Source organism: Molothrus aeneus, chromosome 17 (genome assembly GCF_037042795.1).
Source record: "Molothrus aeneus isolate 106 chromosome 17, BPBGC_Maene_1.0, whole genome shotgun sequence".
Taxonomy (NCBI): domain Eukaryota; kingdom Metazoa; phylum Chordata; class Aves; order Passeriformes; family Icteridae; genus Molothrus; species Molothrus aeneus.
Genome location: NC_089662.1, coordinates 13,221,820 through 13,249,364, shown reverse-complemented (window position 1 = coordinate 13,249,364; position 27,545 = coordinate 13,221,820). Strand labels below are relative to the sequence as shown.

Sequence of the window (27,545 nt, the reverse complement as noted above, 5' to 3'; positions counted from 1 at the left end):
CGGGATACTCGTGGGCGGTGGGATCGCTCCAGGGGCGCTCCGGGGGCGGTGCGGTCCCTCCCGGGGCGGCGCGGGGTGTTCGGAGGGGCGGTGCGGTGGGAGGTGCGGTCCTTACCGGGGCAGTGCAGTCCCTCCAGGGGCGGTGCAGTTCTCCAGGGGCGGTGCGGTCCTTACCGGGGCGGTGCTGTTCGGTTCTCCCGGGGCGGTGCGGTCCTTACCGGGGCGGTGCAGTTCTCCAGGGGCGGTGCGGTCCTTACCGGGGCGGTGCTGGTCTGTTCTGTTCTGTTCCGTTCCGCTTTCCCGGGTGCGGCCGGCGCTGCTCGGCCATGCGGGCGGGCTGAGCGGCGCCGCCGCCGCCTGTCCCGGGCGAGGATGGCCTCCAATTTCAACGACATCGTCAAGCAGGGCTACGTGCGCATCCGGAGCCGCCGGCTGGGGGTGAGTGCCCGGGAGAGCCTTCCCAGGGCTGGGCATTTTGCTGTTTATTTCTTTTCCCCTGCCACTCCTTTGTCCTCTTTTTGCAAGCTGAGCTGGGTGGGTTTTTCCGCAGGAAACAAAAAGATGAGGAGAGAACAATGAAGGCACCTGCATATGCGTTAAATATAGGTGTGGATGGATATATTTATTTTCTCCTCTCTCTCCCGTCAGCAGCCGGGGATGCTGCGCTGCCTCCACCGCTGTCCCTTGGCTCCGGGAGGGACCCGGGGCTGGGGCCGTGCCCGGGGCTGGAGTGTGGGAGCTCCGGGCAGGGCTGGGGTGCGGGAGCTCCGGGCAGGGCTGAGGGTGCGGGAGCTCCGGGCAGGGTTGGGCTGAGGGTGCGGGAGCTCCGGGCAGAGCAGGGCAGGGCTGAGGGTGCGGGAGCTCCGGGCAGGGTTGGGCTGAGGGTGCGGGAGCTCCGGGCAGCGCTGGGGTGCGGGAGCTCCGGGCAGGGCAGGGCTGGGGGTGCGGGAGCTCCGGGCAGCGCTGGGGTGCGGGAGCTCCGGGCAGGGCAGGGTTGGGGTGCGGGAGCTCCGGGCAGCGCTGGGGGTGCGGGAGCTCCGGGCAGGGCTGGGGTGCGGGAGCTCCGGGCAGCGCTGGGGTGCGGGAGCTCCGGGCAGCGCTGGGGGTGCGGGAGCTCCGGGCAGGGCAGGGTTGGGGTGCGGGAGCTCGGGCAGGGCAGGGCTGGGCTGAGCGCCCTGGAGCCGCTCCCGTGCTCCTGTTCCTGCTGCCACTCCGGGTTTGGGCTCCTCCGTGGGACGGGTGAAGCTTTGCGGTGTTTTCGGGGCGTTTAGAGTCGCTTGAGTTGCATGGATTGAAAATAAAATCCCTTTCGGTGCTGGTGTAATACCGAGGTTATTTCCAGGCTGTTCTGGGGCCTGTTCCCGGCTCTGGCTGTGCCGGGAGAGGCAGGGCAGCTCCCCGCAGGACCTGGGCTGCCGTGAGCTCTGAAATTCCAGGGCTGCTCCTCCAGCCCAGGCTCCCCCGAGCCCCCAGCTCCCGGCAGGGGAAGGACCGGAGGGCTCCGTGTGTGTATAGAACATTTCAATTGGTGTATCTGCCCCTCAGGACCGGAAAGAAACTGATTTATTGTGATTTATTGTGTTTATTAAACACTGTTCTGTTGGCAGTTCAGAATTTGTTCCTTTCGGGGGAGTGTCTGTGGTCCTGTGAAACCCACTGCAATTACAGTTCCCTTCTCTTGCTGTACCCATTGTGGGCAATGACTTCCACAGTTTTGGGAACTTGTGTGGTGCTTTGGAAACAGGAATGATTGAGAAGCCTTCCATCAGGCTGGATTTCTCATCCCTGCACTGGCAGGCACAGCTCATTCTGTAAAACCACGAGATTCTGTGACATTTTGAGGGAATGCCATTGTAGTAAATTGGGCACAATTGTGTCCTGATTCAGCCTCATTACTGAGCACACATCAGTGTTCAGTTTGCTCTGGTGTAAAGGATGAGTAAGATTAAAGTGTGATGCATTTCCCCATGCTGTAACAGCAAGGCTCAGTGAAGGTCTGAGTAAGGCTTATCTAACCCCACAATAGTTGTGAATGCTGTCAGTGCTGGTGCCTTCCTTTACCAAGGCTTTCCAGACCACTCTGAGGGTGCTGCTGCTGAGGAAATGCTGGATGCCCTCTTGGGATGTGCATGTGACAGCTGTAAAGGACTCATTTCTCTCCCCCCTCTACTCAGAGCACACTGGGAGGTGCTTCTTAAATCGACCTTTTAAAAGACATTAAAAGCAAGACTTGAGTCTCCAGCCTGCTCTCCCTGCAAAACTGATGAGTTGGATGTGGTATCATTAAAAAGAGCGTTATCTGAAACATTCTTTCTCTTCTTCATGGACCTACAGCCTACAAAGTGTAGGTTTGCTGGCTTGTTGGGGTTTTTTATGGACCATACACAGGTTATAATTCAGGGCAGCTTTGGGTAGTGTTGGCCCACGACCTGAGAGCAGATGTGGCTGCAGATTCTTCCTGTGGCATTTTCTGTGAGCTGCTCCCAGCCCAGTGCCCTGATGTGCAGAAATGGGTAATTATCACCAGTCTGGGGCCTCTAAAGGCAGGGCTGGAGCCTGTCCCTGCTCCTTGGTGCCCCTTCCTCCTGGCTGCAGGTGTGATGGTACACCTGGGGCTGGCTGAGCCTGGATTCAGTCTCACTCAGTGGCTGCTGCCAGCTTGGCTCCTTCACAGGGTGAGGAATTGATTTCAACAGGTAGTTTTTGCTTTTTGTTATTTGTTTTTGTTTTTTTTTTTTTTTTTGAACAAATTATTTTGTTATTTTGTTTTTGTTTAAACAGCCAGCAGGTTGTTCTTGTGCTGGGGAGGCCTGTGGGACACCCAGGTGCTAGAGAGGGAAGAAGACACCTCAGAGTATAGAAGAACAACTTTCAGACAACTTCCCCATGCTGTGAAAGCATCAGGAAGGACCAGGCTGCTGCAGCCCCTGCAGGACTCTGGTTAACTGAGAGAGAGGGATCTCACACTCCCTCCTGTGTGGAGGATGTGAGTGGCAGTCACTGAAATCACTCCCTGTGCTGGTGGCACAGCTGCAATCAGAGCATTGCTCTCCAGGCTGGATGCAGCCCCTGCCCGTGCCTCTGTGGCAATTCCATCTCCAAGGGAACTGGAAGCCACCAATTCCCTGCAGGAATGGCTTTCCTGAGGAGCTGGGGTGCAGGTGCCACATCTGCAATGAAAGGGGTGCAGAGAAGCAGCTTGCTCGAATCCCAGCCTCTTCTGAAAGGAACGTGGCAGTTCTGGAAGGCCCTACTTTGTAATTCCAGAATTGAATTTAGGCTAATTAGCTTTGCACCTGAACTCTTGCTGCGTGCTTCAAACGTGTGAGTTTAATTGAATATTATTTAATAGAATAGTTTCCATAGCAACATTTGTACCACATGTGTCTTCTGCAGAGCCAGGTTTATTCAGGAGAAAGCTCGCTCCTCCTGACTCTTGCCATCCTTATAGGGAGGAAAATCACTCCCCGAGCCGGTGGTGTGGGGCTGGTGTGTCATCAGCAGTGACACACAGGAGCCTGTGTGCTGGAAAATGCTGACAGGGCAGGAGCAGCTCCTCCCAGAGTGCTCCAAAGCAGGGGAAAATCAGCTTTGATTGGGAGGAGGGATTCTGCCAGGGACCACCAGGAGCTGTGCCTGGGGAGGGGGACCCTCAGGGCTTTTGCAGCTGATGCAGGGGTTTGTATCTGTGCAGGAAGCAGGGCTGGTGCTTTATGGCTTCTCTCTGCCTGACGAGTCCTTTTTGTGCTCGTGGTTTTCAGACCATGCCTCATTCTGTGCTACAGGTGTGACCTTTCTGAGGGGGAGTTCATGGTGGAGATGATGGAAAATCTGTTCTTGGCTTTCCATTTTTGGGGTGGGGGGATGTGAACACACCTGAGCTTTCTTTTTAGGTTGTGCTGGCTCAATTAAAAATACCAACTAAAATCAAAACAGGAGCAGATCTTTGAAGTGGAGGGGTTTGCAGCGCTGCTGAGCGTGAGGAGCTGCTCCAGGGAAGTGTGTGCTGGTTCCAGGCTCACTTTTTGGGTTGCACTCCCTGTCCAGGCTGAGCTTCCCCTTCCTGTGTCCACTGCTGAGCTCTGGTGGGAGATGTGACCGCTGGGACTGCAGCAGTGGAGCTGTTCCCTCCCTGGTGTGACCCTCCTTGAGGACAGAAATGGGATCTGTGGGGGTCAGGTTTCTGTGCTTGAGGGGCCTGGCTGGCCCAAAACATCTTCATCACGTCAGGGGGAAGGAATGTGGAGTCAGGGGTGTCCTCCAGCATGAGGGCACTCCTGGGCAGCCCCTGTCTGTGGGGGTTTGGGGTAATTGAGCCCTCAGCTTGTGACAGGAGGGAGCTGAGGCTGCCACAGCTCTGCAGCCAGCTGTTGGCTCCCAGGAAATGCTGAAGTGCTGTCAGCAGTGCTCAAGTATTTCTGGATTGATTGAAAAACTCATTAAAAAGAAAATAGTTCTCGGTGTTCTGGATTGCCTGCTTTGCTGTGATTAGTGGCTTTCTGGCAATATTAAACTTTCACCTGAAAGGAGGAGGGTGTGGAGCCTTGCTGTGTCTATTTGAGTGCTGGGTGAGGCGTTCCCTGTGCACCGTGGCCAAGGCTGAACTGGGAACATCCAGCAGTTCTGCCCAGGGTTGTTCCCACAGGGCACCAGTGCTGGCTGCACAGCCTCACTTCAGGTGGGAAAACTTCTGTCTCGTGCCTAGGAATTTGGAGAAACTCCTGCACAAAGCCCAGGACTCGTCCAGTTCAGCAGAAAGGTTTGGGTGTGGAAAGCTGCAGAGAGATTGGAGCTCTCAGGGTTCGCTGTGCTCGGTGTTAATTAAAGTGAGTGCTGTGGCAGCCTCATTGAGCAGTCTGGTGCTGCACGTTGCCTGTGACATGTACTGTGACAAGTTCTGTACAGCTCTGGTGCTGTGAAACCCTGTGGGAGGAGAGGCAGAGTGGGGGAGAGACAATCTGCAGGACTGGAACCATATGGTGGGAGAGATTTGGGGCTTGAATACATGTGCCAGCAAGTTGATATGAGGATTTCAGAGCCTGGGCTGTGAAAACTGGAAAGAAGAATGATGTAAGGCTGGGGGAAGGGGAAAGAGAAGGGAAAAAGTTGCCTGTGTCTCCATTTGAAGCAGCTTTATTAATAAAACTCTGTTCACCTCTGCAGCTCCTTTCAGGCTGGGAGTTGGAGAGGGGGAAAAACTGAACAGATTTCTCAGGCACCAAGTGCAACCTGCAGGATATTAATGCCCCTGGAAATTCAGAGTTCTCCCGAGCTGCCAGATAAGGTGTTAGAATATATTCACAGATATTAAGATTTCTTATTGCTTGGAGCTTGTCAGTGGCAGCAGGGATGGGATCCAGAACGTTCCTGGGGAAGTTGGAGCATTTTCCTGGAGCTGATGGGGGGAAGGATCCCAGTAAAGGCCAGGGCAGCTCCCTCTGGGCACTGGGGCAGAAAACCCTTTGGGTTTTGTGTGGCACAGAGATGGGGGATGAGAGGCCAGGTCTGTGTCTGCTGTGGTGTTGTGAGGGTGCCCAGGATGAGGTGAGGGATGAGAATTTGACTCCAAGTTCTCAGAAGGCTGATATATTTATATTATATTATATTATATTATATTATATTATATTATATTATATTATATTATATTATATTATATTATATTATATTATATCATATCATATCATATCATATCATATCATATCATATCATATCATATCATATCATATCATATTATATTATATCATATTATATTATATCATATTATATTATATATTATATACTAGATAGTACATATTATATGCTATATATTATTATATATATTATATATTATATTATATTCTAAAACTATACTAAAGAAAGAGAGAGGATGCATCAGAAAGCCAGAAAGGAATGAATATAAAAACCCAAGACAGACTTAGAGAGTCCAACACAGCTGACTGTGATTGCTTATTAAATTAAAACAATTCACGTGCTGGGTAAACAATTCTCCAAATCACGTTCCGAAGCTGCAAAACAGGGAGAAGCTGAAGCTTCCCAGGAGAGGAAATCCTGGCAATTTCTGGGATTTTTCATGAAATACCACAGTGACGTGTGTCCTGATGGGGTCAGCCCTGGGCTGGGGGATCGGGGTGCTCTGCCTGCCTCTGGAGGAGGCACAAGGAAGTTTTGCAGCTCCCGTGGTGGAATTACATTTTGTTTCTTTTGGTGTTTGATTTGTGGGGACAGCACGGAGTGATGAGGGTCGTAATTTGTTCCCAAAGAACCCCCCCAAAAGCCAAAAAGAACAAACCTCAGAACTATTCCTGGTTTTCCCTCAAAACGTTATACAGATCATGATTTGGAGTATGAAAGTCTTGCTTTGATGGTGGCACATTTAGGAGGAGGAATGGGTTTTTTTGTGCTTTCCAGCCTGTTTTCAGATAAATCACCTTCTGTGTTCTTTGGAAGATGGGCTTCGTTTCTGAAGTCAATAATTCCAAATGTTTCCATGGGCTGAACTGACTCCTAAACAAGGGCCTCTTACCCATTTGCTACCCTGTTTAAGATTTATATTTTATTGTAACAAGTTTAAAGCAAGTCTGACCCTTTTTCCTTTGTCCCTAACTCTTCCCTGACCTGCTGGTTGTGGATTCTGGCTCTCTTTTCCCTATTTCCTCTTCCTTTGGTAGAAAAATCTGTGATTTCTGACAGCCCCAGCCGTGCCAGGTGTGTCAGGGATGATTGCACAGGCAGTGGAAGAGAAAGGAAACCTGATTATAAACAGGTGAAATTTACTCTGTGGTGGTTCTGGAGCCCTTTCATCACCAGCTCCTTTCCCAGTGTGAAATTCTCCCTCTGCTGTGCAGGGGCATTGCCCTGCAGTGAGATCAGGGATAAATAACATTTTGCAGAGGCTGTGGAAACACTTGAAAGAAAGTAACAGATGCAAGGGCTGCTCCTGAGAGTGACATCTTAATTTGAGCCTGACATCTTAATTTGGTGTTTGTGTAGCTCCAGGAATGCGGGGAAGATGGACTGTTCCATTATCTTTTTGTCTGGCTTCATCAAGTGCTGTCAGAAATGCCAGTGAGAGTTCAGGCTGTTGAAATGAATATTGGTGGGGTTTTTTTTGTTGTTGTTTTACTGATAATGTCACTTGTTTCAGTTCAGAACATCAATAGGGTAAAAGGAGTGGTACTTCCCCTCAGTAATGTCAATGTGAGAGGTTAAATTGTCCCTTTACTTGCCAAGTAATGTTTGTCTGGGGAACTCTCAATGAATTCTCTGTGTCTGGCAAAGGAAAATTTCCTGTGGATGTCTCCAGGAAGGTGAGGGGGGATGTTTGCTGGTGCTCTGAATTAAAGTGTTCTGAATGGGCTCATCCCAGTGAGAGGCAGAGCCCTGGCACGGTGCTTGTGGTGAAAGACAAGTGGCTCTTCCCTGGTTAAGGGAGGAGTGTAAAGCTTCTAGAGACATTTTTAATGCAGCTTTCCCCAATTTGGATCTTCCTAAATGGGATTGAACTCCTGAACTCTGCCTTTAATTACCTGGGGACATGAGAAATTCATGTGAGCTGGGTTTGTCCATGGAGCAACCTGGAAAAGGGCAGGAGGGCTGCAGGAGCCTGGGGAAGGGGGAATTCTACCAGGGAAATACTGCCTCTGCAATCCTTGTTTCATTCAGTGGCTGACTTAAAGTGCTTCTTTAGGTCAGTATTGGTCCATTCATCTACATCAAAAGGAAAACAAGCAAACAAACAAACAAAAAACAAAACACCAAATGAAAAGGTTCTTTGTGTCCTGAGGAGCCCAGAGCTGGACACAGCACCCCAGATGTGCCTGATGGGGCTGGGCAGAGGGACAGAACCCCTCCAGATGTGCTGAACAGAGGGACAGGATCACTCCAGAGGGGCAGGGTCCCTCCAGATGTGCCCAGCAGAGGGGGCAGGATCACTCCAGATGTGCCCAGCAGAGGGACAGGATCCCTCCAGATGTGCTGAACAGAGGGACAGGATCCCTCCAGAGGGGCAGGGTCCCCCCAGATGTGCCCAGCAGAGGGGCAGGGTCCCCCCAGATGTGCCCAGCAGAGGGGCAGGGTCCCTCTCCCCCTGCCAGGGCCCGTCCCCGGTGCAGCCCAGCCTGCTGGCACTGCCTGGCAGCTCCATCTGCTCCTTCCTGCCCATCCCTGGGCTTTCCCGGCTGCTCCCCGGGCACCGAGCTCTGCCTGCAGGGGAAATGGGGGAGGAATGGGGTGAATTTACCTGGTGCTGAGACAGGGCTCACCTGCACACCCGGAGCTGTCTGCAGGGCCGGCAGGGGCTGCATCGATCACAGCAACGCCTCTGCTGCTCCCTGCAGCTCGCAGCTGCTGCCAGAGGGTGACAGCCGGGAGTGGGAAGTCATTCCCATTATCCCATCTGCTGTGGGATGCTTGCAGGGTGTTTGTCACCTCAGCTCTGCGGGCAGCTCCTAACAAGCATCATCACCTGAGTTCTGCAGGTTTTTTATCCTGTTTTCAGGTTGGGCTGCTCAAGGATGGAGCAGCTGCAGCCCTTCTGCCGTGGCTGGCTTTGTCTGCTGCCAGCTCAGGGCTGGAAAAATTGCTTTACTGGCAGAAAGAAAGGGTTTATTCCTGTGCAAATTCTGCCCTTTTTTTGGGGTCTCCTTAGATGTCACCTTAAAATTTCAAGTCCAGCTCTGAAGTACAAGAAGTGCAGCTCTGAAATGCAGCCCCTGCAGATATTTGTGTGCTGTGGGGGATGAAAAGCTGAGTTTGTGAGGGAGCCCAGGCTGTGCCTGCTGCCCTGCTGTAGCAGGAGTGTCCTTGGCAGGGCTGGGGTGGCTGTCACCCGGAGCATCCCATGCCCTAATTAGCGAGCTCTGGGAGCTGTTAATGAGCTGCAGCAGTGCCCCATAGCCTGTGGAGCTGGAGAATCAGATACTCTGGCACACAGGAATCATTGCAAACCCTGTTCTGCAGCTCCCTGATCCCACACTGGGCTGTGCCATGGCTGGCCCAGCTGGGCTGCAGATCCAGCTGCAGATCCAGCTGCAGATCCAGCTGCTGGCAGCACCAGCTGCCTGCCCAGAGCCCAGCTTTGGCCTCAGGGAAGCCTTTACTATTTCTCCTGCCCAGTTACAGTCCCAGGCTGGTTCTCTCCTATCCAGTTTCATGCCCAGAATTAACTGTGCCCTTGTACAGAGCTTAGCAGATGTTCAAGGCACCAAATCTGATACTGAGCTCCAGCCTGGCTGGTTTTTTTCAGCTCTCCCTGGCAAGGGAGGGTTTCTGCTGTAAATGCTTCTTGGCTCTTCTTTTGGAATGGCTCTTCTCTCCCCTGATGGCCTTAAGCAGCCCTGAATTATGACCTGCTCTGTGTATGGTCCGTAAAAAACCCCAAAAGCCATCAGACCTGTACAAACCCCATTCTTTATTCACATAACTCCTTTTTATACAGTTTTACAGACCTCACGTGGGACTCCAATTGGTCAGGAGCTTTCCTGTTAATTACTTTATTGGTCACTAACAAGTTATTATCCTGTATTGATTGGTCACTCAAACCCCAATGTGGACATGCAGGAAAAGTTGTTTGTGAGGGATAGTTTTCATTTTTCTGTCTAATGGTGTAAAAACTGGTTGGTTTTCACCCAGGAATAGGTTATTATGTTAACAAACTGCTCACACCAGGATTGCTTTAGATGGGAACTTGCACAGTGCCAGCTTGCCTTAGAGGGAATGACAGCCAGAGCAGGCCTGATTTTATGAAGCCTTTCTTGATGGGTCAGGCCACACTAATGCGGATTTTAACTTCTAAATTCAAATCTCCTATTCCTTATCATGTGGAATATTCTATTCCACGCTTACCGGGTGGAATAATTCCTGTTTCCTAGATAAGGAGGAGCATTTTAGGCTCTAGGAAAGGCAGGGTTGGTGGTTCTGTGCTCAGTGAGGAGCTGAGGATGCCGGCTCTCCCTGCCTCCCTCACTTCCAGGGTGCTCCAGGGTTTGGGTCTCCCCCAGGGCAGCAGCCCCTGGTTTCAGATTCCCCCTCTGCCTGTGAATGTTCTCAAACCCCAAAGCTCAGACAATCAGAGGAGTTGTTTCTGCTTTACTTAACCACATTAAGGATTAATATAAGGATTAGGGATTTCTAAATGTTGAGGTTCATAGGGTGTTTCGGGGAGAAATTTGGTTTAGATATTCTGTTTTTTAGTGGGATTGATAATGACTTGTGAAAGATTTGGAGAGATATTTTGTGATATTGGTTAATAATTTACTGGTAAACCAAGTAAATAGGTTGAGAATGGCTTTTCTGGACTTGAAAAAGTAAAATAAATGGCATTTGATGGCTGGGATGCTGTGATCACTGAATTTGTGCTGTGAACCACTTGCTGAGGGCCTGTCTGGTTATTTATTTTTTGTTTTCCTCTTGAAATCCCACTAATTTTGGTGGCAGTTTGGGTTTATTTTGAAGCTGCCAGGTGCTGCTGATGGGGAGTGGGCTGTGAGCAGTTGGCAGGGCTGGCGATTCCTGCCTTTATAGGCAGGCAGGGTGAGCTCAGCCGAGAGCTCTGGCAGCACCACAGCTCTGAGGGGGCTGCAGGGAAAGGTGGCAGGAGCTGGGAAAAGTGGCTTTAAAACCACCCTGCACAGAGCCTGCCCCAGATGAGTTGGATTTAAATTCAGTTAGACCCTGGGAGCAAAAGTGACAGGATGGCCCTGGGTTCTGCACTCAAATAATCTGCTTTTTTCACTGTCCATCATTCAGTTCCTGCTCCCTCGTGTTACCCTTACTCACAAAATGCACAGAGTTTACCAAACAGAGAATTCACAAAAATCCTCCTCGCACACAGGAATTTCTGGACTCAAAGAAGGAGGATGGAGCTCCCCAGCAGCTTGTTCTTGTGTTCCCTCTGAATTCCTGAGTGTCCACAGCTGACTGAGGATTTCCCTGCTCTGTGAGTGTTGGTGATGCTCAGGTCAGTGCAGATGCCAAGTTCTTTTTTTGTGCCTCCAGATTTACCAGAGATGCTGGCTAGTGTTCAAAAAGGCTTCAAGCAAAGGGCCCAAGAGGCTGGAGAAGTTCTCAGATGAACGAGCTGCTTACTTCAGGTGCTACCACAAGGTAAGGCACGAGCTTCTCTCCAACTTTTATTGCTTGATTACTTTTATTACTGACGAAAATCTAAACCTTTGTGTATTACTTAGCCTGAAAATTGAATTTTTTTAAAACTCTTAAGGTCCTAAACCTCTGTGTGTGTTTTCATTCAGTGGAGGCAAAATAAATGTTGTTTGTAGCAAATGTCTTGCTAAGCAGGTGAAAAATTACTTAATTTTGTTAAAGCATTTGGCCTTTCCTCAGCCCTTTAAAAATCACACCTGAAATACTTTGCAGTGGCTCCTGCTCTTCCTATTTCCAGAACAGCCATCCCAGGGAATGTGGGAGTTCCAAAGGCCCCTGGAGGTTCCCATTTTCTGGGATTTTGCCTCTGTGGGAAGACAGGAGGCAGCTGCAGGCACGAGGGGCGTTTTCACAGCAGTGAAAAGCTCTGCTGGGTTCACTGGTATTTACAGAATGAAGAATTTCCCTGCAGCCGCTGCTCTGGAATGAGGCACAGCTCCTGCTCACCTGGGGGTTTCCATGGGGCATTCTCCTGGGCATGGAGGTGGAAATAAGGAACCTTTTAATTCATCCCAATGATTGTAGGCAGAAACTGAAGGCTGGGAATTATGGGCAGAAACTCCCAGGAGCTGGAGGCTGCTCTGCACCCACCCTGACAGGGTGGAGAGATCAGGGGGATCCCTTCCTCTGAATGCCACAGAACCTGGAACTCGTTGGTCATCAAACCTTGGCTTTTTTCTAACAAGTCAGGCCCAGAAATAATTCGCATTTCTATTAGGCACCTTCAGAAATAACGAGATTTTTCTCTTTGTTGTGGGAGGGCTGCACAGCGTGTGTAAGAACTTCAGCTCTGTGTCAATCACTGCATTTATTTTATTATAACTATTTATTATTATTTAATATCATTTTATCGTAATATTTTATTATAGCTCTGTCGATTATCGATGCAAATCTGTGTTTTTCCCATTTTGTCCATGCAATATATGAGCAGCACCTTGGGTAATGGGTATGAAACCCAAGGGGAGCCTGAATGAGGCTGGAATTTCTTCTCTTTTTGATGAAATTCCATGGCCTAGCACCTGTTTGCAGGTGTTCAACCCACAGCAGCCTGGATGTGCAGAGTAAAGCACCATGGAAAGCCTCACTGGCTGCACGAAAATCTGAAAATTGAGTTCAGGTTTCCATGAAAATCTGAAAAAATTGAAAATCATGAAAAAAAAACCTGAAAATCCCACAGAGGGATTTTTGTTTTAAGCCAAGTTTTGTCCCTGCTGAACACTTACTTCATTTCAAACTGTTGCTTCTCCTACCAGTTGAATTTCTGGATCTCTCTGGCAGCTGATTTGATGGGAATGAACGATGACCAGAGTCCAAAATCAGTCCCTGAGAACTAACACACAGTTTCAGTGTGGTTTGTATCAGAACTTTGCCAATCACGTGGACAGGACCTCAAAGGTCACCCAGTTCTTCCTCAGGGCCACCCTCCCTGTCCCAGGCTGCTCCAAACCCTGCCCAGCCAAGCCTTGAACGCTTCCAGGCTGACGAGAAGTGGGAAAATTCTGGTTTTCCATTTGGATTTTGAGTGTATTTCCAGGCAGAGAGGGAGCTGAGATATGGGGTGTGGAGGGAGGTTTAGAGTCATCAGCTCAACAAACTGACAGGGCTCCTCTATTTTTAACAAACCTCCCTGAGAGGGAGCTAATGAATATTAAATGGCATTTCTGGGCAAAATGTGCTCGTTTGTGAAGAGCACAGGTGGATAAAAACGCAGGTGGTGGGTTTTTTTTGTTAAATAAGCCTTGTAAATGTGTGAAATTTAAATGTGAATGGTGGAGCTTCTGAGAGTATTAAATATGAGCTGCTGGGAAAAGAGAACTTGCCCCTGCTGCTCTGTATGAGGCTGTAGCTGAATGATTCTGATGGAAATCATAGTTAATTATTGATAAAATTACTGATAAAATAACTGGTGACGTAAAATTATTGATCAAATAATTGATGGCGTAAAATTACTGATAAAATAATTGATGACATAAAATTACTGATAAAATAACTGATGACATAAAATTACTGATAAAATAATTGATGACACAAAATTACTGATAAAATAACTGATGGCATAAAATTACTGATAAAATAATTGATAAAAATACAAAACTTGCAGAGGCCTCATCAGTCCTGGGAGAGGTTTAATCCATCATAAAACCCTAAAGGGGGGAAAAGGAAAATGGTGAATGGAGCTCATTTCTCAGCAGCACCTGCCTCCTTCACTCGAGTGTTCCCTTCTGGGGCTGTCCTTCTTTCCTGGGGTGGATTAAAGTGCAAGATTTTCTTTGCTTTGTTGGTGCAGAGGGGCTGGCAGGGCCCTGGGTGTGGTGGCACCAATTCCAAGGGGCTGAGGATGCAGCTCCTTCCCTTCTCCACGGGAATTTTGGGTCCCCAGTGCTGTCTTGGTGCTGCTCCTGTCCTTTTGGAGAGTCCCAAATGTTTGCATTTGAGTTTGTCCTTGTCTCCAGCTCTGCACAGGGGCTGAGGCTGGACATCCTCACCACTGCAGGTGCAAAACAGAAATAATTCTTTTGGTGCAATATTATTAACCTTTAAATCCTTTCTCATCTAATCCTGCTCTATTTTTTAAAAGTGGAAAGGTGACAGTGCCCTAAAATAAAGGTCATGTGGGAGCACTCAGCTGGGGTTTATGGAGTGAACTGGGAATTTGCATACACAAAGCAAATTGCCCACATAATTCCTTTGGTCCCACAAGGGAGGGAAAATAATTAGAATTCAGGCTGCAAAATACGCACAGAGTTGCTTTTCAGGTGAGTGTGTCTGATTTTCCCTTGTTAAAAATAAATAAGCAACCACAAATTGCCACATTCTTGAACAAAATAATACTGGAGGAAGGAAGAAATTCTTATTTCTTTTGCCTTAGTGATGTGCCAGAAGAATCCTCAATGTCCCAATAAAAACTGAGCTAATTGTGTCCTGCTGACAGGAATACACTGAGCCCTCAAGGGGTTGAGTTTTAATCTGGTTGCATTAATCTTGCCTTGGAACAGCAGGAGTCATTTAAACTGTCTTTTCTGCCTGCTTATGGAATAATCCATTTGGAAAATTGGATTGTGGAACTTGTAATTGTTTTCCAGGCAAAGCTGTATCATTGGCAAGTGAAATGTTTCCAGTCTGACCACTCTGCTAAGGAGGAGCTGTTGAACATTTATTTTAATGATTGCTGTCACTGAGCTGGGAGTGAGGAGTGAGGCACCAGGTTCAGGGCTTTGGGTGTAAAAGCTATTTTTCCAAGCTGTTGTTTGGTTGCCAAACAATGAAATCTGTTTCTGAATCTTTAACACTAAAACACTTTCTGATAACGAAAACTGTGATTTTATTTTGCCTTTTTTTTTTTGAAGTGGACCAGTCCAACAAATCCTCAAGTAACAAATCCCTCAATAAAGAATAATACAGAGAGCAGCTTTTCCCCACTGCTCTTCCCCCCGTGCTGGAGCTCCACATGGGTGAATCCTTTGGGTTTCCATCTCCACCTCTCTGGTTCTGCTGGCCCAGGCTGGTGTTTCTCCTGCCCCTCGTGTGAACATTGCTCAGGCTGCAGGGAGCTCTGGTTCCACCTTTCCCGTGGCTGCAGTTCCCTCGGGATGGTGTCACACTGGTGTCCTGGAGAGCTGCACTGTCACCATGATGTTTTCTGAAAAATCCCTTGGCCAGGGTTTTTCTCCTGAGAAGCTGAGAAGCCTCAGAGGAAAAGAAAAACAAGAATTATCTTCTGCTGTGGGATGCAACAGGTGCATCCGTGGTTGGTCTCATGTGGTTGTTTTTCATTAATGGCCAATCACAGCCCAGCTGTCTCAGACTCTCTGAGAGTCAGGAGCTTCTGTTATTTATTCCTTTCTATTCCTTGCAAGCCTTCTGATGAAATCCTTTCTTCTATTCTTTTAGTATAGTTTTAATACATCATTTTCTTTGACTATAATATCTATCATAAAACAATAAATCATCCTTCTGAAACATGGAGTCGAGATTCTCCTCTCTTCCCTCATCCTGGGACCCTGTGAACACCACCACCCTGCAGGACGTGGCTGCTGCATCTCCCAGGGGAAGGTGGAGTTTCCCACTGAGGCGATTCCTGCCGGGGCTGCATCTCCTCGAGAGCCCTCCCTGCCACTCACTGCCTGCTGGTGCTGTCCCACCTTCCTCTCCCTCTTCCTCCCCTTCTCTCCTCCCCAGGAGCGCACAGATCCCTTGCCAGGCTCCTCGCTCCCATCCCAAATCGTGCTTTTCCAGGTCACGGAGCTCAGCAACGTGAGGAACATCTCGAGGCTGCCCAAGGGCGCCAAGAAGCACGCGGTGGGCATTTATTTCAGTGATGACACCTCCCGGACCTTCGCCTGCGACTCAGGTGGGTCAAACGGCCGCGCTCAGAGCGCCGGTTGTGGAACTGCAAACGCGATGTACCCACACGCAGATTTTCTGGGCATTTGTGCAGAGCTTGAGGCAGATGAGTGGTGCAAGGTGCTGCAGATGGAGTGCCTGGGAACACGAATTAATGACATTAGCCTTGGAGAGCCTGACTTGTTGGCATCTGGAGTAGAGAGGGAGCAGAGTGGTAGGTACAGAAATACTGACTTTTTGAACTTTTTTTTATTGCGTTATTTTCAAGCCCTTTAGACTGTACATATGGATGTTGGAAATACAGAGGAGCAAAACTGTTTTTCCAAGCCCACTTTGCTTGTTCTGGGGGGTTGCTTTTGGTTGGTTGGGGGTTTATTTTTGGCTCTTGCTACCAGAGATAATAAATAAGTTATCTAGAATTATTTTGGAGTAGCACTTCTCTTTCTCAGATCAGTTAGTTGCTCTTGGAGATGGGAACGATTTGTTGTGTGGGTTTTTTTTTTTTTTTGGTGTGATGTCAGTGGCTGAGGCTTTGTAAAGAGAATAATAAATAAACAGTAATTGCATGCAAAACCTGAGCCCGTGGCTACTCCACTTTACTGTGCAAATGAGCTCATTACCTGCTCAGGCACTGGATTTATTCACAAATTGCTCACAACTTTATGAGCTGTTTGCAAACACCAGGATTATGCTGGTGCACTTCTCCTCAGGCTCTGAGTGCACACACAAATATTTGATGCCCTTTGGGCGCAGCATTTGACTGCCCCAAATACGAGGTTTGCAGAGTCCCAGGGAGGAATTCTTGGTGTGGGAATGAATAGCTCCAAGTGCAAAACAATAGGGATGGAGAGTAGGAAATTCCTTGAATGACTTGCACATGTGCTGGGCAGGGATTTTAGACTAACCTTTTGTTTTTCTCCCAGAGAGATTCAATGTGTATTTGATGCCATCCCCTAATTTAGATGTGCATGGGGAATGTACCTTGCAGATAACATTTGAGAATATCTGTCTTTGGGACATCCAGAATCCCAGAGTCAAACTGGTCTCGTGGCCTCTCAGTGCCCTGCGGCGCTACGGGCGGGACCCAGCCTGGTTCACCTTCGAGGCGGGCAGGTAAGGTGGGCTTGGCTCCTCTCTGCCTTCCCCAAGGGGTTCCAAGGGTTTGGGGGCTCATCTGCAGCCAGAGGCCAGCCTGGACCCCCTGCTCCAAAAAAAAAAAAATAAAAAAAAAGCAATTAAAATGGTGAAACAAATGTGAATCCCCCCCAAAAATACGAGTTGAAGTGGTGATAAAAATATAACCCCCCCCCCAAAGAACCTAAATTAATATGCTGAAATAAATACGAATCCCCACCCTAAAAAACTAATTGAAATAGTGAAACAAATATTACCCCCCAAAAACCAAATTAAAATGCTGAAATAAATACGAACCCCCCCCAAAAACTAATTGAAAGAGTGATAAAAATATAACCCCCCAAAAACTAAATTAAAATGCTAAAACAAATGTAAATCCCCCCCAAAAAAACGAATTAAAATGGTGATAAAAATATAACCCCCAAAAAAAAAACGAAATTAAAATGGTGAAACAAATATGAATTCCCCGCAAAAAAACAAATTGAAGTGGTGATAAAAATATAACCCCCCCAAAAAAAACTAAATTAATTAAATTAAAACTAATTAAATTCCATTTCCTGATTGAGAAAAGAATTCCCCCTAAAAAACTAATTGAAAGAGTGATAAAAATATAACCCCCCCCAAATCTAAATTAAAATGGTGAAACAAATGTGAATGCCCCCCAAAAATACTAATTGAAGTGGTGATAAAAATATAACCCCCCCAAAAAAAACTAAATTAAAATGCTGAAATAAATGTGACTCCCCCCTAAAAAACTAATTGAAAGAGTGATAAAAATATAACCCCCCCAAAAAAACTAAATTAAAATACCGAAACAAATACAACCCCCCCAAAGCAATTACAATACTGAAACAAACATAAACATCCCAAAGAAATGCAATTAAAATACTGAAACAAGTGTAACCCCCCCTCAAAAAAAAATTAAAATACTGAAAAAAATATAACCCCAATTAAAATACTGAAACAAATATGCCCCCCAAGCCCAATTAAAATAGTGAAACAAATATAAATACTGGTTAAAATCCTGGAACAAATCTACACCCCTAAAAAAATGCCAAATAAAAATTGTATTTATTGTTTCAAGGGGAAGACAAAAGTCTGCATAACTCATTGAAAGTCCAAAAGGGGAAGACAAATTAATCCTGCCTGACACAGATTCCAGAGAGAGCCTAAATATAAAAATCTGGGTTTGTGCAGGAGCTCTCCAGAGCTTTTGCACGTGTGGAGGAGCAGCTGGGTGTGTCAGTGACCGCACCAGGGCTGCTCACAGGCACAGGCAGAAATGATCCCCTTCAGTTTTTGCCTTTTTCCTCTGTTCCCTGAATTCTTTGCCCGTCCATCTGTAGCTCTGTGGCCTGTTGTATCAGTGGCTGCTTTTCCCAGTGGTTTTCCATGGCTTTTCCCTAGGCAGAAAGGCAAATCAAATTCCAGAGCTCCAGGTCCTGGGGGCACAGGGCTGTCTTGGCTCTTGCTGGGAACCAAAGCTGAGAACAACTCTCAGAGATATTTCATGGACAGAGCACAGCCAGTGCCAGGGGGCTCCAGAGAAGGGGCTTCACCTGGGGGGGAGTGCAAAATTGCATCACCACTTGTCCTCCTAATCGGTGCTTTTTATTAATTATGTTAATTCCCTAAAGCCTAGAAAATGTCCTCACCCCTGTGGGGGTGGCTTTTGTGGGCATCTTTCCTCAACTGCCCCTGGAGGCCTTCTGATAAAGATCCACTTTTACATTACCTCCTTATTGAATGATCCCAACTTCCATTTCCTGGTGGAGAAAAGGCAGAAAACAGAGGGTGGCAATAACTTTATTCCCTCCAGGCTGAGAAAAGGCAGGAATAGAGGGTGGAAATAACTTTGTTCCATTTCCTGGTTGAGAAAAGGCAGGAACAGAGGGTGGCAATGACTTTGTTCCCTCCAGGCTGAGAAAAGGCAGGAATAGAGGGTGGAAATAACTTTGTTCCATTTCCTGGTTGAGAAAAGGCAGGAACAGAGAGGTGGAAATAAGTTTGTTCCATTTCCTGGTTGAGAAGAGGCAGAAAGCAGAGAGTGGCAATAACTTTGTTCCCTCCTGGTTGAGAAAAGGCAGGACCAGAGGGTGGCAATGACTTTGTTCCATTTCCTGGTTGAGAAAAGGCAGGAACAGAGAGGTGGAAATAAGTTTGTTCCATTTCCTGGTTGAGAAGAGGCAGAAAGCAGAGAGTGGCAATAACTTTGTTCCATTTCCTGGCTGAGAAAAGGCAGGAACAGAGGGTGGCAATGACTTTGTTCCCTCCCGCTGTCCTCCCCCCGGTGTGAGGGAATTTTGGGGTGGCACGGGGAGGTTCTGGCTCCGTCTGGGCTGGACCCTCGTGCTGCCCTGGGCTGTGCTGGTGCCTTGCAGGATGTGTGACACGGGAGAGGGGCTCTTCATCTTCCAGACCAGGCATGGCGAGGCCATCTACCAGAAGGTGCACTCAGCCGCCCTGGCCATCGCCGAGCAGCACCAGCGGCTGCTGCAGAGCGCCAAGGACGCCAGGGTACGGAGGGCACGGGGAGGGCACGGGGAGGGCACGGGGAGGGGGGTCCACTCCAGGCACCCACCCAGACTGGGCTGCTCAGGGGGCTTGTTGTGGTTGTTGTCATAATCATCATTATCGGTGTAATTATTACTTAATTATTATTGGTTTTTTATTATTAATAATAAAGTAATTATTATACTTTAATTATTATATTGTTATATTTAAGAATTATACTGTATATAATCCTTAAACTTTATTATTATTATTAAAATACTACTTATTATTATTAAACTACTACTACTACTACTACTACTACTACTACTACTACTACTACTACTACTACTTATTATTATTATTATTATTATTATTATTATTATTATTATTATTATTATTATTATTATTATTATTATGCTCAGTTATTAAATTCAGGGCAATATGTATAATTGGAATTATAGGAATTTCAGGAATTCCTGCTCAAGGATAAAAACAACAAGGACATGCACATTTCTCAGTGCTTGTGGGTGCAAAGTTAGTTTATTTATTTTTCTAATTATTATTATTATTATTATTATTACTATTACTATTATTATTATGATGCTAGATTGTGAAATGTAGGGCAATCTGTATAACTGGAATTCCTGTTCAAGGATAAAAACAAGGACATGCACATTCCTCAGTGCTTGTGGGTGCAAAGTTAGTTTGTTCAATATATTATTTATTATTAATTATTATTTTTTGTATTATTATTATAATTATTTAATTCTGCTCAATTTTAAAATTTAAGGCAATATATATAACCGGAATTCCTGCTAAAAACAATTCCTGATAAAATTCCTGATAAAAACAACGACACACACATTCCTTGATGTTTGTGGGTACAAAGTTAGTTTGTTCAATATTATTATTATTATTATTATTATTATTATTATTATTATTATTATTATTATTATTATTATTATTATTATTATTATTATATTAAATTCTGCTCAATGATAAAATTTGTGGCAATATGTGTAGCTGGAATTCCTGTCAAAAGCAATTGCTGATACAGACGTGCTGCAGGTGTGGCTGACCCTGTCGTGCCTTGCAGCTGCAGCTGAGGAGGAGCGAGCGGGCCGTGTCCCTGGGCACCGTGGTGCCCCTGCCCCGCAGCGCCTACTGGCACCACATCACCCGCCAGCACAGCACGGGGCACCTGCTGGGGCTGCCAGGTGAGGACACTGCCAGCTGGGCACTGCCCTGGGGACACTGGGACACTGCCCTGACACTGCCCTGGGGACACTGGGACACTGCCCTGACACTGCCCTGGGGGCACTGACACTGCCCTGACACTGCCCTGGGGGCACTGACACTGCCCTGACACTGCCCTGGGGACACTGACACTGCCCTGACACTGCCCTGGGGACACTGACACAGCCCTGACACTGCTCTGAGGGCACTGAGACACCTCTGACACTGCCCTGGGTGGCACTGAGCCTGAATGCTGCTCTGCTCCATGGGGGTGACACTCATGGGGATGGCACTTATGGGGGTGGCAGTCATGGAAGTGGCACTCATGGGGGTGACACTCAACCTGATCTGCTGCTCTGCTCCATGGAGGTGACACTCGTGGGGGTGACACTCATGAGGTGGCACTCATGGGGATGACACTCGTGGGGGTGATACTCAGCCTGAACACTGCTCTGCTCCATGGGGATGGCACTCGTGGGGATGGCACTCGTGGGGATGGCACTCGTGGGGGTGGCACTCGTGGGGGTGGCACTCATGAGGTGGCACTCATGGGGGTGACACTTGTGGGGGTGACATTCATGGGGTGACACTCAGCCTGAACGCTGCTCTGCTCCATGGGGGTGGCACTCACCTGAACCCTGCTCAGCTCTCTGGGGACAAGGACGTGTCCTGTTTGGGATGGGCAGCTGGGGATGCTGTGGCCAGCAGGAGCAGGGACGGTTTGGGTGCCGTGTCCCCAGTTTAGGAAGGACATTGGGGTGGTGGAGCAAGGGCAGCACGGCTGGGAAGAGTCTGGAGCACAAATCCCGTGAGGAGCTGAGGAGGCTCAGGACAGAGCTGCCCCAAACCCTCAATGCTTTCTGTACCACTCGGTTCCCCTCCTCTGCATGGCTGCCTTGTACTGAGAACCTTCATCATTCCTTTTGTGTGCTTGGTAAAGTTCACCCAAAACATCCCCAGAACAGGGAAAGGGAGGGGAAATAAAAGGAGATGCTCAGACCTCAGAGGAGCCGGCCCAAAGTCAGCTCCGCGGAGTTGTGTTTGTTTTCAGAATTAAAAACCCCAACAACAACAACAACAACAACAAAAAGCCTTAAAGGAACAATTTTTCCCGGTTCTTTCTTTCCAGCACTAGAGGGGGCAGGCAGCCCGTGGAAAGCTCCATGCAGAGCAGGGATGGAGGATGGAAGCAGCGCTTCCCCGCCTGCCCAGAGCTGTTCCATGGATGGGGCCATGGCAGGAGGAGCTGCTGGTGGCAGCCTGGGCACAGTCTGTGCCCCCTTGATTAAATCAATCATTCAGCACGGAGCTGGCACGAGAGAAATAGACTGCAGGGGTACAAACCACTTGCTTTATATTTAGAAAAATATCTTGCTTGTTAGACTGGGGAAAAAAAAGATCTAAAAGAGCATTTTTACGTTTGAAATACAAGTCAGAACTTTGAAAAAAAAAATTAATTTCCTTTTTATAAGTTTCTGTTCTGAAGGAAGGGGTGAAGAAAAGCTGCGTGGTCATTTCTGAGCTGGAGCAGCAGATCAGGCGGGGTTGGACTGAATTAATTGATGTGTGTGTGAATCCTGCCTGGGGTGCTGTGTTTAACTGGGCTGTTGTGCTTTTCCCCCCCTGGCTCTCTGAAGGTGTTCCCAGCCCCCGGAAGCTCCATGGCACCGAGACCTTCCCAGGCTGCAGCTCAGAGGAGCCCAGGCACAGCCTCACAGCCTCTGTCCTCTGAGCAGCTGCCCCGGGCCGTGACAGGGCCGATGGCGACCGAGGCTGCACACGCAGAGAAGTCCAGGCTGGATGAAGAATTCCTGCAATACAAAGGATTTTTTTAAACTTTGCCAAAAGCAGAAACGCTTCTGTGGATGTTGGGGAGAGGAGCCAAGCCACCAAACCCTCTGGTGTAACTTTTATATACACTGGACAGAGAAGAAATCACTCCCTAAACACTCCCACTGGTTTTGTATGATAGGTATGTTGTAAATATGTGAGAATCTGCTGTAGTGTGGTTATTTTGGCTCCTGACACCGAGTTGTGGCAATGCTTACCTTGAGTTATTCCCATTATTGTGAACCCTGTTCCTGATCTCTGGAATGGTGGCCAGTTTGAAGCAGCTCTTGGATACCATTTTTCCTGTTTGAAGACTTGATTGATTTCTTTTAAAAGAATCTCCTCTTTCCTGTATTTATTTCCATCTCTGTAAACATTGAAAATAAAAAAAAGTCCCACGCAATTTGTGGTGCAGTGGGTTTTGTTGTTTTTTTTTTTTTTGACATTCAATTAGCACAAGCTAATTTTCTTCTAGGACAGAATAATTGTCTGGGGCTTTGAGTTAAAAATAGCAGAAGGTAAATGCTGGATTTCCACATTCAGGAATGTTGTGGGAGCAGAGCTGGAGGGGAGGGAGGCTCTCAGGTAAGCCGAGCCCTGAGAGAGGTGCCAGGCAAATGAGTTTCTGAAGGAAATAAAATCAATCTGCCATCGTTGTGGGAGGTACCCCACAGTGCAAAGATAAACTTAATTTATTGTAAATAAGGATTATGTTTATCCCTATTTTTATCATAGTTCAAACCTTTTTTTTTCTTAAATGAAGATCTTCCATTTTTTTTCTTGATAAAGATTTAATAAAGCACTTTTTGCCTCCTTGAGGGAAGGCAGTGATTGAAGTGGGTTGGTTTAGCATTCATCTGAATGAAACACCTTTTATTTTTCCAGCTTTCCCTGCTGTCAATGCTTACTCTTATAATTGTGTTTAGCTTTCCTTTCCCTTGCACCTTACAGCAGAAAAGCTTCATTAATATTTAAGCAGGTGAGCATCTCTAGAATTTGTGCTTGCAGGCAGGTTGGCAGTCAGTTAAAGGGTCGCAGAGATAATTAATGAATTCGGGCAGAGCTGTACCTGAGCCCCGGTGCTGGGCGGTTTGGGGAGCGCTAACAGCCCTGCAGCCCCGGGCACCGAGATCAGGGCCAGGATGTGAAATCTGCTGCACTCGTTAACTTCCACCGGGGCAGATTGATCCTCTGCTCCCACCAACGCTAATGAAGCATTCTCTGGTTTGTAGGGAATATTCTGCCCCTGCCACGAGCCCTGTAGGGTTTGGAGGAAAGCTGGCTTCAGACTGGAGGCTCTAATTAGAACCTGGGCCTCGGCTCTATTGATTGCTCCGCTCTTCTGGATTTACCAAGGCAGGGGAAAGTTTGTGGTGGTGCTTTTTTATTGCCTGTGGGTTCTGATGCTGGAGATCTGGAGGCTGAGAGTCTGAGACTTTCTGTGCTGGCAAACTCCTGACCCCCAGAAGAAAAACACTACATTTGACCTGAGGCTGTGGAGAAGGCTTCCAAAATTGACGGGAAGAACTGGGATTACAAGTGTGTAGTATGATTGGAAGTGTGTAATGTCATGTAGTAGAAAACTTAGAGATTAAAGTTTTAAAATATAGTAGTATCTAAAAAACAAGATAAAAATTTCTTCTCCTTTACCTTCTTCTTCATAAGTTGAAGTAGTTATGTTGTAACTAGACAAAAAAGTCCACATTGTGGACTTGGAGTGGTTACTTAGTAAGTTAAAAGTAAAAATAATTTAGATGTCATTTCTTAATTAAATACTGTAACCTTAAAAATCCTTATAAAGAAAGATAGTAAGTTTTGATAATCCAAAAAAAAAAGAAAAAAAAAAAGGGAATTGGGTGCTGAGGCATCAGGGTGGTTGCTTTGTCCATGAGTGTTTTCCCAGCTTTTCCATACTCTGGGAATCTTGCAGGTAAAAGGAGGGGAGGCGTTCATCTGCTCTAAGCCATCACAAAGCTCATTTTATTCGCACTGGTGAGATGAATTTTTGGTTTTCCAGCCGCGGGATACAGGGAATGAGGGGATGGATGGATGAGGGGATGGATGAGCAGGAGGAGCCGGGAGCGTTTGTCGGGTGCAGTGCCAGAGGCTGCCACGGGATGCCAGCAGGAGATGCGCTGAGTCCTGCTCTGGAGCCAGCAAGCGCTGAGTGCCCAAACCTGCTGCTGCTTCGGGCACCCTGGCAGGGGGATGTAGCTGTGGTTAAAATAGATGAGGAGTTGTGGCTGTGAACAGGAAAGGAAAACTTAAAAAAACCACGTTGGGACAGAAAAGTAAAAACAGGTGATTCTGATTCTCTGATTAACCAAGGTGAGACAACAGTTTAAGGTGTGAAGCTGGGGTTTTACATGAGATGATTTCTGAATTTGGCAACTGGGTGCTCTCAGGTGAGGCTGTCACCTGCCTGCTCTGTTTGGGGGTTCTGTTGGCACAGGTCTCACCATCCACTCTCCACTTGTTTTCCATCATGGAACCGTTCAGACGCTTCTGGAAAGTAAAACCTGGAGGGCAACACCGTCCCTGATCAGGGAATAAACCCCAGGCCGTCCTGCCAGTGCACACAGATTTATTTTCCCCATATGCAAGGCGCAGAATTGCTTGCCCAGGTATTGTTCCTGTTGTTGCTGCCTTTCCTGTGAGCTCCAAAGGATCCTAGCAGATGGTGAAATTCCCTGTATCCCCCCAGAGCAAGGCAGGAGGTGCTGAGTCCTCCACTCTGCTCCAGGAGTGCAGAAAGGACGGAGCTGCGCCAGAGCCCTGCTCATTCCAGAGCCCTGCTCATTCCAGAGCCCTTTCTCACTCCAAGGATTTCCCCCTTTTTTCCTCTCAGTTTGTTTGGTTTTGGGGTGAGCTACTCCCCTCTGGGCAGGGCAGAGCCTTGTCCCCCAGGTTTGGGGAAGTGTCCTGAGAGCTCAGGGTTTATTTATCACTCCTCCCACTGAAATGCTGCTCTCTCCATTAACTTCCATCACTTCAGCTGTCACCTCTGAATTTATTCACTCCCAGGAAAAATGTTTATTTCCCTGGCCTGTGGAGTGGGGAGGCAGTGATTAGCCATGCAATCAGGAGATGCTGATCTCCACAGAAATCCTCTCCTTTCTGACATGAATGGGAATTATGCACCCTTAAACTGTATTAGTTCCACTCCTCGGGCAGCCACAGTGCAGGGAGACAGGCGAGTTCAGCAGCCAGAGGAAAAGGCTGCACTAATTTCAGGGGGCTTTGAAGCAGGGCAGGAGCCTGAAGTTATTCTCTCTGCAGGATTGGAGCAGGGAAGGAGGAAGGAAGGAAAGGTTCTCTCAGTCTGCAGGTGCTGGAGCATCGCTGCTCGAGGCAGGCAATCCAACAAGCTGCTCCAGATTTTGGGAGGCAGATTAAAATAACAGATCTGATGGGTTGCTATTTCAGTGCTGAGCACCTCCACTGCTGAGGGCAGCTTTGCTCCCTGAGCTCCCAGGGAGTGCCACTTTAGTTTATCTCTGTGCCTCTGACCTTGTTGCTGGTCTTGCACTGGAAAACCAAAATCCACTCAGGTGGGTTTGGCTGAGCAATCATCCCAGCAAAGTATGAATTATTCCAGAGGGTCCATCTGCATAAACACACATCAAGCTACTCCTTAAACATGTGGTGTTTACATGTCCTCCTTTCCCCTGAGGAGGCTCTGGAGCTGGGGAATTGTGTACCAGTAATTAATGACAAGGCAGGAGCAGGCTCCTATTGCATGGGAGGGCCAGTGAAACAAAATGTGTGTAACCAAGAGGTGTCTGTGGGATAATGGGAGCTGGGCAGGGATCTCCGTGTCATGTTTAATACCCTATCAAAAGGAAAGTGCAGGGTTTTATTTGAATGGCATTTTCTGTATGGAACAGCTATTTATTTTCACGGCTCATATTTTAGACAAACAAAAACATTTTATTTCCTCTTTCCCAAGAGATCCGCCTCTATTGTTGCTGCAGAAAAAGCCATTTCTTCTTCTTTTAGGAATTGCTGATTGGGGTTGGAGATATTAAATATCACTGCCCTGCCTGTGGGTGAGCTGGAGATGAGAAGGAGCTCCTGAAAACTCCTCCTGTGCTCTGTTCTCTGCCTTTCACCACTTCAAGGTTCTGCCCAGCCCCGCTGCACCTCAGCCTCTCTCTGCTGTTTGTTCTGTGCTTGCTGCAGCAGGGATCTCTGAATGATGTGCGGGGGGAGGTTTAACCCAAACCTAAACCCCAGGAAATTCCCAACCTGGCTGCCCTGAGTCCTGCACTAATTAACTCCTGAGAAATCAAGATCTGGGCGCAGTCACTGTGTGCAGGAGCCACTGCCACCCCGGTGATGGGAAGATTTGTTAATATTAAAATCCTACTGTGGGTTTTAATTCAGGCTATTAAAAGGGGCCATTTAATGTGACAATTTCAGGTGGACAAAGCCATCGGGGACGCTGAATGCAATTTCTCACAGTTTGGGGCAGCACATGAGAAGGTTTTGGTCTGGAATAGGTCTGGAAGGTCTGAAATATCCCTCCAGACCTGAACATCTCCTGAATTCCTGCCTCCAAAAGGTCATTTTTGTTGTGATTACCTCAAGAGGTGCCTGATGCAGCCCTTTCACCATCATTTTTGTGGATTTCTTTGGGCTGAAATAGAAATTAGCTGAGCCTGAACTATGGCAGCATTTTCATGGCCTTGTTCTCCTCCACTGGAAAGTTTCACATACAGTGAAGTAAAGAAAAAAAAATATTATCTTGTTGTTGTTTTTTTTTTTTAACTTTGTAATTTCCTGCTCCTTCCTCAGCCTTTGCAATAACATCTCACAGTGTCAGGCCTTGATTAATTCAATGAATTACAGCAGAACTGGAGCTGTCAGGAGGTTGCCAGTGTGTTTTGATTGATATTCAATTACTTTTCATGTAAACACCAATGATTTTAATGTCCTTATGTTCTAAAGTTATTTATGAACCAAATTTCCTGCAGGAAGAGCTGGAGGTGGTGCTGCTGGGCTGTCACACACGTGGTGAAATGTGCTCACCAAAGGCACAGGGGTAGGAAAGTTAAAATTGACAAAAAAATTAAAAGTTAAAATTGACAAAAAAAGTTAAAAGTCCTGGAGGACTTTTTGTCCATCCCTCTGACCCTGACTGTGCCTCTGTTCCCATTTTGATATTAAAATAAATTAAATTATTAAAAAATTACATTTATTAAAATAAATTAATGTTAAAATAAATAAATTACACACAAATAAATATTGCACACTTCTAATTAAACTACGCACATAATTTTAGGGTTATTAGTTGATTTGAGATGTTTTCTCTGCAGTTTTAGGTTAAATGGAGTGTTCTCTTCAAG

At 47.3% G+C, this 27,545-nt stretch overlaps 1 protein-coding gene across 2 annotated transcripts; it reads left to right on the top strand.

The window, feature by feature from the left end:
* The first annotated feature begins 242 nt into the window (after positions 1-242).
* On the top strand, positions 243-22,600 carry DOK5 (docking protein 5). Of its 2 annotated transcripts, none has more exons than XM_066561670.1 (8): positions 243-438; positions 10,996-11,103; positions 15,397-15,511; positions 15,599-15,718; positions 16,467-16,617; positions 19,020-19,155; positions 20,228-20,348; positions 22,005-22,600. In XM_066561670.1, the coding sequence occupies exons 1-8, from the start codon at positions 373-375 to the stop codon at positions 22,097-22,099; spliced, it is 912 nt and encodes a 303-aa protein (XP_066417767.1). In that variant the 5' UTR covers positions 243-372; the 3' UTR covers positions 22,100-22,600. The 2 variants fall into 2 exon arrangements, with proteins under 2 accessions (XP_066417767.1, XP_066417766.1); XM_066561669.1 differs by having other exon boundaries at positions 244-438; positions 16,428-16,617.
* Positions 22,601-27,545: the final 4,945 nt, after the last annotated feature.